Source organism: Oryx dammah, unplaced genomic scaffold, assembly GCF_014754425.2.
Source record: "Oryx dammah isolate SB20612 unplaced genomic scaffold, SCBI_Odam_1.1 HiC_scaffold_2, whole genome shotgun sequence".
Lineage (NCBI taxonomy): Eukaryota > Metazoa > Chordata > Mammalia > Artiodactyla > Bovidae > Oryx > Oryx dammah.
The window spans coordinates 99,477,465-99,492,560 of record NW_024070186.1 but is presented as its reverse complement, the minus strand read 5'-3'; the positions used below and the strand labels follow the sequence as shown (position 1 = coordinate 99,492,560).

Sequence of the window (15,096 nt, the reverse complement as noted above, 5' to 3'; positions counted from 1 at the left end):
GTCAAGCCATCTCGGCTTCTAGCTTATGAGAAAATTTTAATTTATATATATATAATTTCTTTAACACATAGAGGGCTATTCAGATTTTATATTTTCTTTTGTGTCAGTTTAGGTACATTGTGTTTTTTGAGGAATTTAACCACTTTCACCTAAGGTGTTGAATTGTTTGGACAAAAGTTATGCATGCTAAGTCACTTTCATTAGACCATAGTCATGGTCTTTTTCATTACTATCATTTGTTTCCTCGTTCTTTCTCCCTCTTTTGTTCTTTTTAAATATTTAACATTTTAAGATAGTTGTAGATTCAGTCTTAAGAAATTACAGTCTTAAGAAATAGGTCCTGTGTAATATTTAGCCAATTGCCCCCAAAGGTTACATTTTTCAAAGCTAGAGTAGAGTATCACAACCAGGATATTGACAGTGACAGAGTCAAGATACAGAACAGTTCCTTTACCATAAGTATTCCTCATGTTGCCTGTATAGTCACTTTTATTTCCCTCCTGTCCCCATCTCTTTATTCCTGCTGCTGCTAAGTCACTTCAGTCGTGTCCAACTTTGTGCAACCCGGTAGATGGCAGCCCACCAGGCTCCTCTGTCCTTGGGATTCTCCAAGCAAGAACACTGGAGTGGGTTGCCATTTCCTTCTCCAATGCATGAAAGTGAAAAGTGAAAGTGAAGTCGCTCAGTTGTGTCTGACTTAGTGACCCCATGGACTGCAGCCTACCAGGCTCCTCCATCCATGGGATTTTCCAGGCAAGAGGACTGGAGTGGGGTGCCATTGCCTTCTCCGCTCTTTATTCCTGGCAACCACTAATTCAGTTCAGTTCAGTAGCATCTGACTGTTTGCGACACCATGGACTGCAGCATGCCATACCTCCCTATCCATGAACTCCCAGTTCAGTTCAGTTCAGTCGCTCAGTCGTGTCCGACTCTTTGCGACCCCATGAGTCGCAGCACGCTAGGCCTTCCTGTCCATCAGCATCTCCTGGAGTTCACTCAGACTCACGTCCATCGAGTCAGTGATGCCATCCAGCCATCTCATCCTCTGTCGTCCCCTTCTCCTCCTGCCCCCAATCCCTCCCAGCATCAGAGTCTTTTCCAAAGAGTCAACTCTTCTCATGAGGTGGCCAAAGTACTGGAGCTTCAGCTTTAGCATCATTCCTTCCAAAGAAATCCCAGGGCTGATCTCCTTCAGAATGGACTGGTTGGATCTCCTTGCAGTCCAAGGGACTCTCAAGAGTCTTCTCCAACACCACAGTTCAGCCTTCTTCACAGTCCAACTCTGACATCCATACATGACCACAGGAAAAACCATAGCCTTGACTAGATGGACCTTAGTCGGCAAAGTAATGTCTCTGCTTTTGAATATACTATCTAGGTTGGTCATAACTTTTCTTCCAAGGAGTAAGCGTCTTTTAATTTCATGGCTGCAGTCACCATCTGCAGTGATTTTGGATCCCCCCAAAAATAAAGTCTGACAAGCAAAATGGCTATCTGGGGGGGCCTTACAAATAGCTGTGAAAAGAAGAGAGGCAAAAAGCAAAGGAGAAAAGGAAAGATATAAGCATCTGAATGCAGAGTTCCAAAGAACAGCAAGAAGAGATAAGAAAGCCTTCTTCAGTGATCAATGCAAAGAAATCGAGGAAAACAACAGAATGGGAAAGACTAGAGATCTCTTCAAGAAAATGAGAGATACCAAGGGAATATTTCATGCAAAGATGGGCTCGAGAAAGGACAGAAATGGTATGGACCTAACAGAAGCAGAAGATATTAAGAAGAGGTGGCAAGAATACACGGAAGAACTTACAAAAAAGATCTTTATGACCCAGATAATCATGATGATGTGATCACTAATCTAGAGCCAGACATCTTGGAATGTGAAGTCAAGTGGGCCTTAGAAAGCATCACTATGAACAAAGCTAGTGGAGGTGATGGAATTCCAGTTGAGCTGTTTCAAATCCTGAAAGATGATGCTGTGAAAGTGCTGCACTCAGTATGCCAGCAAATTTGGAAAACTCAGCAGTGGCCACAGGACTGCAAAAGGTCAGTTTTCATTCCAGTTCCAAAGAAAGGCAATGAACTCCCAGAGCTTGCTCAAACTCATGTCCATCGAATCGGTGATGCCAACCAATCATCTCATCCTCTGTCATCCCCTTCTCCTCCTGCCTTCAATCTTTCTCAGCATCAGGATCTTTTCCGATGAGTCAGTTCTTCACATCAAGTGGCCAAATTGTTGGTGCTTCAGCTTCAGTATCAGTCCTTCCAATGAATATTCAGGACTGATTTTCTTTAGGATTGATTGGTTTGATCTCCTTGCAGTCCAAGGGACTGTCAACAGTCTTCTCCAACACCACAATTCAAAAGCATTTATTCCTCGGCACTCAGTCCAACTCTCACATCCATACATGACTACTGGAAAAACCATAGCTTTGACTAGATGGACCTTTGTTGGCAAACTAATGTCTCTGCTTTCTAAAAGCTGTCTAGGTTGGTCATAACTTTTCTTCCAAGGAGCAAGCGTCTTTTAATTTCATGGGTGCAGTCACCATCTGCAGTGATTTTGGAGCCCAATAAAATAAAGTCTGTCACAGTTTCCATTGTTTCCCCATCTATATGCCATGAAGTGGTGGGACCGGATGCCATCATCTTGGTTTTTTGAATGTTGAATTTTAAGCCAACTTTTTCACTCTCCTCTTTCATTTTCATCAAGGGGCTCTTTAGTTCCTATTCTAATCACTAATCTGTTCTCAATTTCTATATTTTTGTCTGGCAACCACTCATCTGTTCTCAATTTCTACATTTTCATAAGAATGTTATACAATTCAAATCATAAAGTATGTATTCTGTTCCGAATAATTCTCTGGAGATTTATCAAAGTTGTTGCTTTTATTAATAGTTTGTTGCTTTACACTGCTGAGTATCATTCCAAGGTGCAGTTGTACAACAATGTATTAAAGAAAGATTTACCTACTGAAGGACATCTGAATTGTTTCCAGATGTCTGGTCATTATAAATACAGCTACTATAAAGAGTCATGTACCGTGTGTGTAGACGTACATTTTCCTTTTCCAGGCTAAATCCCCAGGAGAGCAATTGCTGTATGGTAGTTGCATATGTAGCTGCCAAATTCTTTTCTTTATTATTTATTTTTAATTGGGGGATATTGTTTTACAATGTTGTGTTGCTTGCCAAATTCTTTCCCAGAGTGACTGTATTATTTGATATTCCTACTAGCAATCTGTGAGTGGTCAGTTTTTCTGCATCCTTACCAGCGTTTGGTGTCATCACCGTATTTTATTTTAGTCCTTCTAATAGATAGTATCTTACTGTTTTCTCAGTTTGCATGTCCCCAATGGATAATGACATTGACCGCCTTTTTTATCCTTATTTGTCATCTGTATATCCCCTTCAGTGAAATGTCTCTTTCTGTATTCTGTGTGTGGTACTGTTAAAAGTTTTTAATTTTGAAGATGTGTAATTTCTTCTTTTTTTTCTTTTCTGGATTATGCTCTTGGTATCTTTATGTTATGATAGGTCCCAAAGATTTTACCCCAAGTTTAAAAAAAGTTTTCTGGCTTTACATTTTATATTTAATTCTGCGATCCACTTTGAATTAATATTTGTAGAAGAAGTGAGACTTAGGTCAAGGTTCTTCTCTTTTTTTTTTTTCATATATGAATGTCCCATTCTTCAGCATCATCTTTAAGACATCATCTATTGAATTACTTTTGCATATTTATCAAAAATTGTTGGGGATGTTTGTGTAAATCTATTTCTGAGTTCTCTATCCTGTTCCATGTTTCTTTCTCTCTCTGGCAATACTGCATAATCTCCATGGCTGTAATAATACCTTAAAACTGGGTATACTGATTCTTCTCATTTATTTTACTCTTTCAAAATTGTTTTTGTTGTTTTAATTTCTTTGCTTTTTATTATTGAACGATTGTACATGGCATTGTGTCTTTAATTTTTGATTCCTTGAATCAATTGCTAGTATATAGAGATACACTTGATTTTTTATACTTATATGTTGAGGCCATACTAAATTCATTTATTAGTTCTAGGAAGGTTTTTTCCCCTCTTCTTTTTGAAGACCCTTGGAATTTTCTATATAGATAATCATACTATCTGCAATAGGAATAGTTTATTTTCTTCCTTTTGAATATTCATGTTTTTTTTCTCCTTTTTTGTCTTATGGAGCAAGCTAGAATTTCTATCATGATGCTCAGTAAAAAGAATGAAGGTAGAGATTCTTGATTGTTCATTAATTAATTGAGACATTCTTGGATTGTTCCTAATTATAAGGAGAAAGCATCTTTCACTATTAATTATAATAATTTATTAATTATACTTGTAGATTTTTTTGTAGATGTTCTTTATCCTCATTAGGAAATTCCCTCTTATTTCTACTTTTTGAGGGGTTTATCATAAATGGATATTGATTTTTTTTATGGTAAGAGATTTTTCTTCATCAGTTGATATGATTCTATAAATGTCAATTAGATCTTGTTGGTTGATAGTGTTGTTTAGTTCTTTCATATCCTTGCTATTTTTTTTAGTAGTTCTAGCTTCCCTCATGGCTCAGTGGTGAAGAATTTGCCTGCCAATGTAGGAGATGTGGAATTAGGTCTGGAAGATCCCTTAGAGAGGGAAATGGCAACCCATTCCAGTATTCTTGCCTGGGAAATCTCATGGACAGAGGAGTTTGTTGGGCTACAGCCCATGGGATTGCAAAGAGTCAGACACCACTTAGTGACTAAACAAACAAACAAAAAAATACTTCATAAACAAATTATGGAAAGGAGTGTTAAAGTCTCCAACTGTAGTTTGTCTGTTTCTCCTCTTAGCTCTCAATTTTTGCTTCATATATTCTACATACTTGTTTGGAACATATTCAATTCAGTCACTTAACTTGTGAGTAGTAGAGACAGGATTAAGTTAATAATTTAAACTTTCATTGTAGTGTCTTTTTTGAGTATTAATAAATTAGCTGTAGGAGTCACCCAAATTGAATTAAAGGACTGCTAATTTCTTCTCAACTAATTACCACTACTGAAACATCCCTCGAAATGATTTGATTGACCGAAGTTTTATTTCAAAAGATGTCTACATAGCATCATCGTCATTGTTATCAGAACTCAGATTTACTGTACATTTACTAGATGCTAAAGCTCAACATTCAGAAAACGAAGATCATGGCATCCGGTCCCATCACTTCATGGGAAATAGATGGGGAAACAGTGGAAACAGTGTCAGACTTTATTTTGGGGGGCTCCAAAATCACTGCAGATGGTGATTGCAGCCATCGAATTAAAAGACGCTTACTCCTTGGAAGAAAAGTTATGACCAACCTAGATAGTATATTCAAAAGCAGAGACATTACTTTGCCGACTAAGCTCCGTCTAGTCAAGGCTATGGTTTTTCCAGTGGTCGTGTATGGATGTGATAGTTGGACTGTGAAGAAGGCTGAGTGCCGAAGAATTGATGCTTTTGAACTGTGGCATTGGAGAAGACTCTTGAGAGTCCCTTGGACTGCGAGGAGATCCAACCAGTCCATTCTGAAGGAGATCAGCCCTGGGTGTTCTTTGGAAGGAATGATGCTAAAGCTGAAGCTCCAGTACTTTGGCCACCTCATGAAAAGAGTTGACTCTTTGGAAAAGACTCTGATGCTGGGAGGGATTGGGGGCAGGAGGAGAAGGGGACGACAGAGGATGAGATGGCTGGATGGCATCACTGACTTGTTAGACGTGAGTCTGAGTGAACTCCGGGAGTTGGTGATGGACAGGGAGGCCTGGTGTGCTGCAATTCATGGGGTTGCAAAGAGTCAGACACGATTAAGCGACTGAACTGAACTGAACTGAAACAATGTGTTAAGCTTTTTATGTATATTTTCAATTTCTCATAATAACCCTTTGAGACAGTAGAGACAGTAAGAAAGCCAGATAGGCCTGGCTCATACTAGTTTGTGAATGCTGATCATTACATTTTCAGGAAGTTTATAGGCTGACTTATGTTTTCTTGGTGCCAATGATTATGGAACAGAAATTTGGCAAACACTCCCCCTTTCCAAGATAGTTACCTGTTAAATATTTACTAGCAAACCATCGGTATTATTGCAGACTGCTTTGGAATGAGGAAACAGACACGTGGCAGGGGGTGGGGATCGGAATTAAATAACTTGTGGATGACCACACAATAAATAGCAATTAAAAATTTCAGAACCTAGATCCAAGTGCAATGTTCATCATTACACTGGTCAGGACATATGATGATGACACTGATTTTGATTATCCAGACAAAGCGGAAATTAGTTAAAAGGAGAGGGGTTGAATGTGTTAGTTGCAACCCCATGAATTGGGGACCACCAGGCTCATCTGTGCATGGGATTTTCCAGGCAAGAATACTGGAGTGGGTTGCCATTCCCTTCTCCAGGGGATCTTCCTAACCCAGGGATTGAACCCGAGTTTCCTGCATTGCAGGAGCCACTAGGGAAGACTAAAAAGAAAGAGGAGGTCATGTAATGTTAGATACTTTGGTTTTTAAAACAGTCTTTGAATATTTAGTTTTTTCAAATGCTTGATTATTATAGATACATAATAATAACCTTGACATGGTTCCCTTTACTCTTAGAATTTATGTTAAAAAAAAAACTCACAATGGAAGTGTTAGATGTGTTGTGATGTCTACATAGAATATTTCTTAAAGAGTTCCTTGAAATTATCTTATTTTGAGATGTGATGAGGGATAGTCACACTTTATGTTCTACTGGGTAGAGTTTGGGGATTCTATCTTAAGAGGTAACTTTCCCTAATAATTAAAATGTTTTGGTTTCTAGATGTGGCTTTATAAAGTTACAGAAGGCAATACAGCCATTCATAAATAGGTTTCTCCTTGTAAGTAGGTATTAGGAGTAAATTAAAAAGGAAACATTTGTTGAGTGCATACTCTGTATCAGGTACTATTTTAAATGATTTTTAAGTTTTCCCTTAACTTTCACAGTAAACCTATTTTTTAGGAGTGTGATGAAGGAGTTTAAAGGTATCTAAGCTAGAATGAGGAAGAGGAAAGTTGCCAGTTGTTTTTTCCCTCCCTGGTTTCCCCATCATAGCTAAATCAATCCCACAGTCCAAGTGGGGTTGAGCAATCTACTACAATAGCATACTTTAGTACACCGAAACAGTTTTCATAAGATATTCAAATAGAAAAACTACATCTTTCTTTACTTGAGATTTCTCCCTCTCAGATCCAAGAGAGTCTTCAAAGTAGGCAAGCAGAAGAGCCAAGTTTATATTAGGAGTCCCTTTCATTTCGCTCCAGACCATTATGAATGCCCAGCGCCAGCTGAAACCATGACCAAGTTGAGACAAAAGAGGGCTCAGTAATAGAAAGACCAGAAGTCTAAAAGGCAAAACAGATTTTAAAAAGTTATTTTTATCATAGAAATTTCTTTCCATCTCATTCTATACTACTCCAATCTATTCCCTGTGAAATTGCCAACTCTCAGAAGAATTAGCCATCTTTCACACACTTTTGGCATTCCACCAAAGGAAAGCAGAAGGGCATCCCATGCACAAACATGCCAAGGGAATGGGATTATTCTTTTCTTTCTTTCTGTTAGCTAAGCAGTAGAATAATTCCACATCACCATTAAGTGGTGCTTCTTCGGGTAGAAAAGAAAGTGCTAAAAATTTTTATAGATCTACTCTACTCTAGATCCCAGAAACAGATAAAAGCAAATTTAATAAATGGGAGAGAAAACAATATTCTCTCTTTTTCTTCATAGATTTTAATCGTACTGAATTTGCCCAGTATCAGTTAATTCATTTCTATTTCTTCTTTCAGTCACAGATAATTCTTATATTTTACACTAATTGTACCTGATAATTTGCAACGAATTTCCATTTACTTGGCACTGGATGACTTAATATTGTTATTTAGTCCCAAAGTTGTGTTGGACTCTTTTGCAGCCCCATGGACTGTAGCCAGCTAGGCTCCTCTGTCCATGGAATTCTCCAGGCAAGAATACTGGAGTGGGTTGACATTTCCTTCTCTAGGGGATCTTCCTGACCCAAGGATCAAGCCTACATCTGCATTGACAGGCAGATTCTTTACCACTGAGCAACCAGGGAAGCCCAACTTAATGTTGAGTCCCAACTAATTTTCCTAGAATGCTAACAATTTGGGTGATATAATTGGTATAGTGGTTTTCCTCTTCTATATTATCTCCTTTTCAGTTATGTAAGCAGACGGCTTTCTGAAAGCCTTTTAACATTGGAAAAGGGGCCACAAAACTTATTTAGGCAAAAATGACATTTACAAGGAGGACTTCCTTATGATTTTCATTTTTATTTATTTATTTAGACATGAGATAATTTCATTTTTATCTTTTATGAATCAAAGCTAGAAAAATGGTACCTTGATCTTCAATACTTTATCTTAATGAAAAGTAACAACACAGCAGAATGCCAGAATCATAAGAACAGTGAACAGAGCAGATAAATGATATGAAATAATAGTGAATAATCATTTAAAAGGAAAGAAAGACTATTTTTCTTTCTTAATTTTTATGGGGTATAGTTGATTTACAATGCTGTGTTAACTTTAGGTATACAGCAAAGTGAATCAGTTATACATATACAAATATCACTCGTTTTTTATTCTCTCCCATATAGGCCATTATAGAGTACTGAGTAGAGTTCCCTGTGCTATACAGTAGGTCTTTATTAATTATCTATTTTATATCTGGTGGTGGTGGTTTAGTCGCTAAGTCATGTCCCACTTTTGCGACCCCAGTACTGTAGCCCACTAGACTTCTCTGTCCATGGAGTTTCCCAGGTAAGAATACTGGAATTGGTTGCCATTTCTTTCTCCAGGGGATCTTCCCAACCCAGGAATCAAACCCAGGCCTCCTTCATTGCAGGCAGTGTGTAAATGTCAATCCTGGTCTCCCAATTTGTCCCACTCTGATTTTTAAAAAGTGATTTCCAACTATACTTTATTAATACAAATTATCTGTCATAAAATACTAAGCAAATAAAACAAGTTAACATTTTAATTTATAATAGGTGTCTAACTTCATGAAACCTCATAGAATAAAAAACTGGAGGAAGTATGTGAAATATTAGTAGTGTTCGCCTTTAGGTAGTAAAGATTATGAGAGTTTTTTCTTTTTTTCAAAAACTTTACAACATGCTGCATTGTTTTGAAATGCCGTTAAAAATCAAAAACACTAAGTGTTAATTTGCTGATGATTCCTAGGAAAATTTGAGTGAATTCTTCATTCCAGAATAAAACATTTCTGTCATTTAAAGAATATCTTCAGGATTAGTCAATGTTACATAAATAGAAAAATTCAAATGGCTTTCTTACCTGAACATAATAAGTGTTAAGTAGATATTTAATGAATAATATATATCAGAAAATGATATATATAAATATGTATGTGCAGGAATTAGAAGTCCAGTGAAAGTAAACACCATAAGAAAAGCAACAAATGATAGACAATTCCAGAATCTGCATTTTTAGAAAAAAATTAAATATAGTTGGTATAGTTAATTAAGTTAACATAGTCAATGCAAGGCTTATCTATGTGAGGCATTGTGCTAGGCATTATGAAGAAAATAAAGATGAATAAGACATTCACCACACTCAAGGAGTTTGTAATTTAACTGGGGAGAAAGGAGCACTAAGATAAGTAAACAAATACTTCTAAAGAAATTTTAACCAGTTTGCACTGAATATAAATTAGTGTCTCTTTTTGGGGTTGATTTTGAAAGACATGTTAAGTTGTAGCTATGTTATTTGACAAAACTCATTCTGGTACTATGGTTCAAGTAGTTAGAAACTATGGTTCAAGTAGCTAGTCCTTGTTTCATTAGGAAGAACTAAAATTGTTTATTTTAAATGAAAATATTGAACTCCTAGTTTGATTTACATAGTGATAGAATTAAGCCTTTGCCCAAAATCTAGCTAGCACTTAGAGAACGTGAATGAATCTTTTATTCCCTTTGTAGATTCTTTGTGGTTTCTGAGTCTGTGTTTATTCAAGTATTCCAGAGCCTAGGAAAATGGCATCATTCCCAAAACTCATGTTCTCAACAGTTGCAGGCAAAACAGTTTGAAAAAGCAGCACACTCAGACACCATTATTTGTCATTTTGGGTGCTGGGATCATAGCTCTTTAAAACTTACTTCTCATTATCTCTTTGTATATTTCCTGTCTTTAATTTGACATTATATGTATAGCAAAATAAATTGAAAAGCTTAAAAGGGCACATGAATATTACTTCATGAGAGGAAATAGAGCTTGGTTTTACCCATATGCTGCCATTGAAAAACAAATACCTAGGTATTACCAGAGAAAATTTCATTATGAAACATTGAGGGGAGAAAAAACTCAGTCTCATTAATTAGCACAAAATGTAATCAAATCAATTAAGCAACAAATATTGAGGAGTTATTAAAACTCTTTCATATGTAATAGAAATTAATGGGAGAAATTGGATGAGGAGGAAACCAGATTCTCAGAGGAATCAGTGCCCATTATATTCAGAGTATATATGAGCCAAATAACCAAGCTCCAAAACCATCTAATATACCTGTGCATGTACACATGTGTGTGCACATGTGCAATCAGTCAGCCATGCAGTAAAAAAGCTTCTGAATTTTTTTTAAAAGTCCCTTTTCTTTATTTGGTGATCATGAGTTGTCCCAACGAATCTAGATCTTTTATAGGAGCAAAGGGTTGCAACACTGTCTGTATTTAAGTATTATCTAGGAAGAGTTTTTTTAAAATCAGATATCCCATGCTTCACCCTCATAGATTTTGATATTAATATGTGTCATTTTTATATCTTAATGTTGCATAGCCCCTAGCCTAGAGGAGTGAGAAGACCTTTTGGCCTGGACATTTTAGGAACATCAATTTGCCAGGAATAGAAGATTATACAAGTTGACAGGGAAATATCTCTTATTTGGGAATTTCTTTCTAAAAAGGTGATGTATGAATAGAAGCATGAAAGAAGTAAGGCAGCCACTTATGCTAATATGTAAAGAAGCACATTTCAAGAGCAGAAGCACAAGGACACAAGGTCAAACAGGGACCTTCTTTGGCATTTTGAGGAATAACCAAGTGTGGTTAGAGCAGAGTGGGCGAGGGTGAGAGTGGCAGAAATGAATTACCGTAGTAACAAGGGGACAAACAGATCACCCGTTTGCCATGAAAATAACCTTGGTTTGTAGCCAAACAAGATGAGAAGTTATTAGAAACACAAGAAATGATCTGGATAAGGAGGGAGTGAGGTGGATGATGGTCAGAAAATAGCACAGAATCAATGCATTGTCTTCTCGGTGTGACTATATAATTGTTAGAATTGGAGTCCTAGGGGGGTAAACTGAAAAGATGGGAGACAGTGTAGACCACTGTAGGGTTTAGTAGGATTTACCATTATTATCTTACATATTATATTTTAAATATTATAATTGTTGAAATTGAAATTATGAAGTGATTATTTGTATGAGCGTAAAGTGGGTGGCTGAAGCAGAGTGGGAAATATGATCACAGGAGGAGAAGAAGTCCTGGAATTGAAAGGGGAGGGAATAGAAGCATCAACTGTGACATATTGACTGACATCACTAAGAATGGTGACAGGGTGATGTTGGAATGTCACAGTGAGAGGGGGCCAAAATCATCACAAAATGGAGAGTGTGAAATTGGCTGCTTCTGGGGAAGAAGAAAAATAGAATAGAAATGACTGAGGTACAGAAAGATCACCCACCTCAACTCTAGGCTTGCAGTACCAGGGATGCAGGTGAGAAAGACACTATAACCTTTAAGGAACACAAGGGAACTCATATCTTTAGGGGAGATCCAGGTTTCAGTTACAGCAAGAATGAAGGGAGCCTTCGGAATCACTCCCCATAGATATAAATACATGCATAACATGTTTAATTCTTCCTACAATGGTGGCCCAGCTAATGCTACCTAGCTGCTAATACAACTGGCTTCCATTATAATTGACATGAAATTTTAGTGACATGCTCTCAAGCTTGTAATCTGTATTTTTAAGTTTCTAACTTCTGAACTTATTTCATCTTTCAAAATGTTCTCCCAAATGTCCAAAAAAATCACTGATTAAGTTCAGGTCCTCTGTTAACACATATGTTGCTATTGTGTCATTTAGGCCAAGTTCCCATCCCATATATTGAAACTTTTCAGAAAGTATCTTTCTTCAAGACTAACACAGACTCCACTGACCCCTCAGGTAGGTGCCCTCCAGCAAGGCACAATTTGTACTTTTCTATTTTCTTTTTTTAATGCTGCCAATTGTATTTACATGCCCTGGATTACTTTTTTAATTGACTTTGCATGGCCTCTCTTCACTGTCCTTAAAATATTGGTCTTTCATTCTAGAGGCATTGCCATACTGATCCATATTGGCGCTTGAGGCAAAAGGAACTATTAGTAATATTGATCTTTAAAAATTTTGTTTTTTCACCATGGATTTTTTGCATTAACTTCAATCTTTAAATATTACATTAAAATATTTATCTTGATTACTGAGTCTTTTGGCATCCTCTCAGATTTTGTGCCTGTGATGAGGGCCTCACTTGCCTGATTTTAACCATGGCCCTGTCTAGGGGATCAGACTGAACATTACTGAGTAATATGGTCAGGGACATAAGGGAATTAGTAGTGAAATACAGTCAATATGAACTCAAGGTAAGGTTACAAATTTTACCTGAAATTAGAGGTTTAGAGAACATAAGCAATAGAGTTTTTAAAAGGGGGGGTTTATTTTCAGTTGGCTAGTTTCCAAGTCAGTATCTTATTTTGGCTATGTAGATATAGTTACAATTATAATATTATAACTTCAATATATGAAAAAAAAGTAAAAGTATGCTAGTCACTTACTCAAGAAGAAGTGCTTCAACTCCTGGTTTAAAACTTGTAGAATTTAAAAAGAGTCCCATAATGACAAGAGTAAATATTCCAGACATTTCAGTTAGCTCACCTATTTTTTTAAGGAAATAAATAAAAAGTATTAATTTAACATCAAGAGTGGTACCAATACTTCCCTACCCAGGATGTTTTCATCATCCTGATATCTGATAGTAGGGACTTCATAGAGAGGCTATCCCACTTGGTTTCCACTGAATACTGTCACAAATGATCACCACCACGCACTGTCCTTCCTCCTCAGGTCCACATTCAGTGTGCAGAAAAGTCTGTCTGTACTGGACAGCCTTGCACCGCTTTGGCTTCTGATCATCGGCAACAATGTGGAACTCACAAATCTTTTCAGATACCCCAGTGAGGCTAGAGCACCCTCTATAGGTCTGATTTTTCCAGAGCGGCTCTGGATGAATTAAGTGGAAGTAAACTGATGAGCTCTCTATGGACTAGCCTACTTCACATACTACTTCTTGGGAGACAGCAGGAGATAGAAATGGTTTGATTTTGTGACAAGGCTAAGAAAGTAGAGCCAAGAGAAACCCAATACAGATCTGCTTCCCAGTTTAATTATGATTTGGTACACTTACTATCTGAGATGGAAAAGTGTAAAAAATTGTGGAAACTCTTGAATATTGTCAACTTTCATGAATTAGAGGGAAACATAGTTTTGGAAGTAGCTTATGAAAGTGACATATTATCATCGTGAAAAATTCAAATAATATAGTATAGTATAGATTTTTTTTTTTTAAGAAAAAGGTGGTAGTTAAGTTGCTAAGTGGTGTCCAACTCTTGCAACCCCATGGACTGCAGCCTGCCAGATTCCTCTGTCCATGGGATTCTCCAGGCAAGAATACTGGAGTGGGTTATCATTTCCTTCTCCAGAGGATCATTCTGACCCAGAAATTCTTTCCAAGATTCTTCTCAACCCAGGAATTCTTCCCAGGATTCTTCCCTACCCAGGAATCAAACCGGGGTCTTCTGCATTGCAGGCAGATTAGAAAAAGGGAACACCCGTAACTCCACTGCCAAGAATTCAGGTAAAATCTTGAAGAAAATTTTGACAGAAATTTCTATTGAGGAGAGGACTATATTTGCCTAGAAGAAGTCATTTGATAAGCTATTTGAGAGTACAGTATGAGACCCAAAAGGCAACTCCAAACACTAGAGGCTGCTTGCTGAATTTCTATACAGGAGACAAGTGGTAATTAAGCAGGAAATATAGAAAAGTGAGGAGATAATGGTAGCTGTCCGATCTTAGAATTGTGAACTGCACAATGTAATTTTCTCTGTGAGCTCCCCTTGTTCTCACCTTCACTAAAGTTCACCAAGAAGCAGAAATTTTTATATATTTAGGAGGAGGCAGCAGAGATTATGAGGAAGAAAACTCCAGAAACTTTCAGAAATTTTGAGGAGGTATCTTTAGGTTGGGTTTTCCTTGTGGCTCAGTTGGTGAAGAATCTGCCTGCAATGTGGGAGACCTGAGTTTGATACCTGGGTGAGGAATATCCCCTACAGATGGGAATGGCTATCCATTCCAGTACTCTGGCCTGGAGAATTCCATGGACTCTCTAGTCCATGGGGTCACAAAGAGTCGGACATAACTGAGCATGTCTATTGGAAGCTTAAGATAATTGGATCAAGATTTTAGGAGTGGAGTACCCAGTGAACACACAGAAGCTCATATCCAGCATACATATACATAAAGTCACACATTAAGAAAATCTACAGAGGGATTATCCCTGGAGAAGGATATGGCAGCCCCCGCCAGTATTCTTGCCTGGGAAATCCCATGGACAGAAGAGCCTGGTGAGCCTCATTGCACAGGGTCCCAAAGAGTCAGAAACAACTGAGCGACTGAACACACACCCAAAGGGATTGTAGAGCAATACTGTTCTATAATGGGCTAATTTTTTTTCTCTTAATGTTTAGCAGACATTGTTCTAGGTAACAGTTGCAAATTAAAATTTTATTTTAATATTAAAGAATATTGTGGATATGCCACTTTTCATAGGCTTCTCTGGTAGCTCAGCTGGGAAAGAATCTGCCTGCAATGCAGGAGACCCAGGTTTGATTCCTGGGTGGGGCAAGTTCCCCTGGAGAAGGGATAGGTTACCCTTCCCACTCCAGTATTCTTGGGCTTCT

The 15,096-nt window shown here is 37.5% G+C and overlaps 1 protein-coding gene across 1 annotated transcript in view; it reads right to left on the bottom strand.

The window, feature by feature from the left end:
• Nucleotides 1–15,096, bottom strand: part of SLC9C1 (solute carrier family 9 member C1) — a 108,621-nt gene that overhangs the window by 62,984 nt on the left and 30,541 nt on the right. The window contains exons 7-8 of the mRNA XM_040265653.1: nucleotides 12,913–13,012; nucleotides 7,224–7,398 (exon numbers count right to left, since the gene is read on the bottom strand). Coding sequence (XP_040121587.1) covers nucleotides 7,224–7,398; nucleotides 12,913–13,012 — 275 coding nt within the window. The remainder of the gene's footprint in view (nucleotides 1–7,223; nucleotides 7,399–12,912; nucleotides 13,013–15,096) is intronic.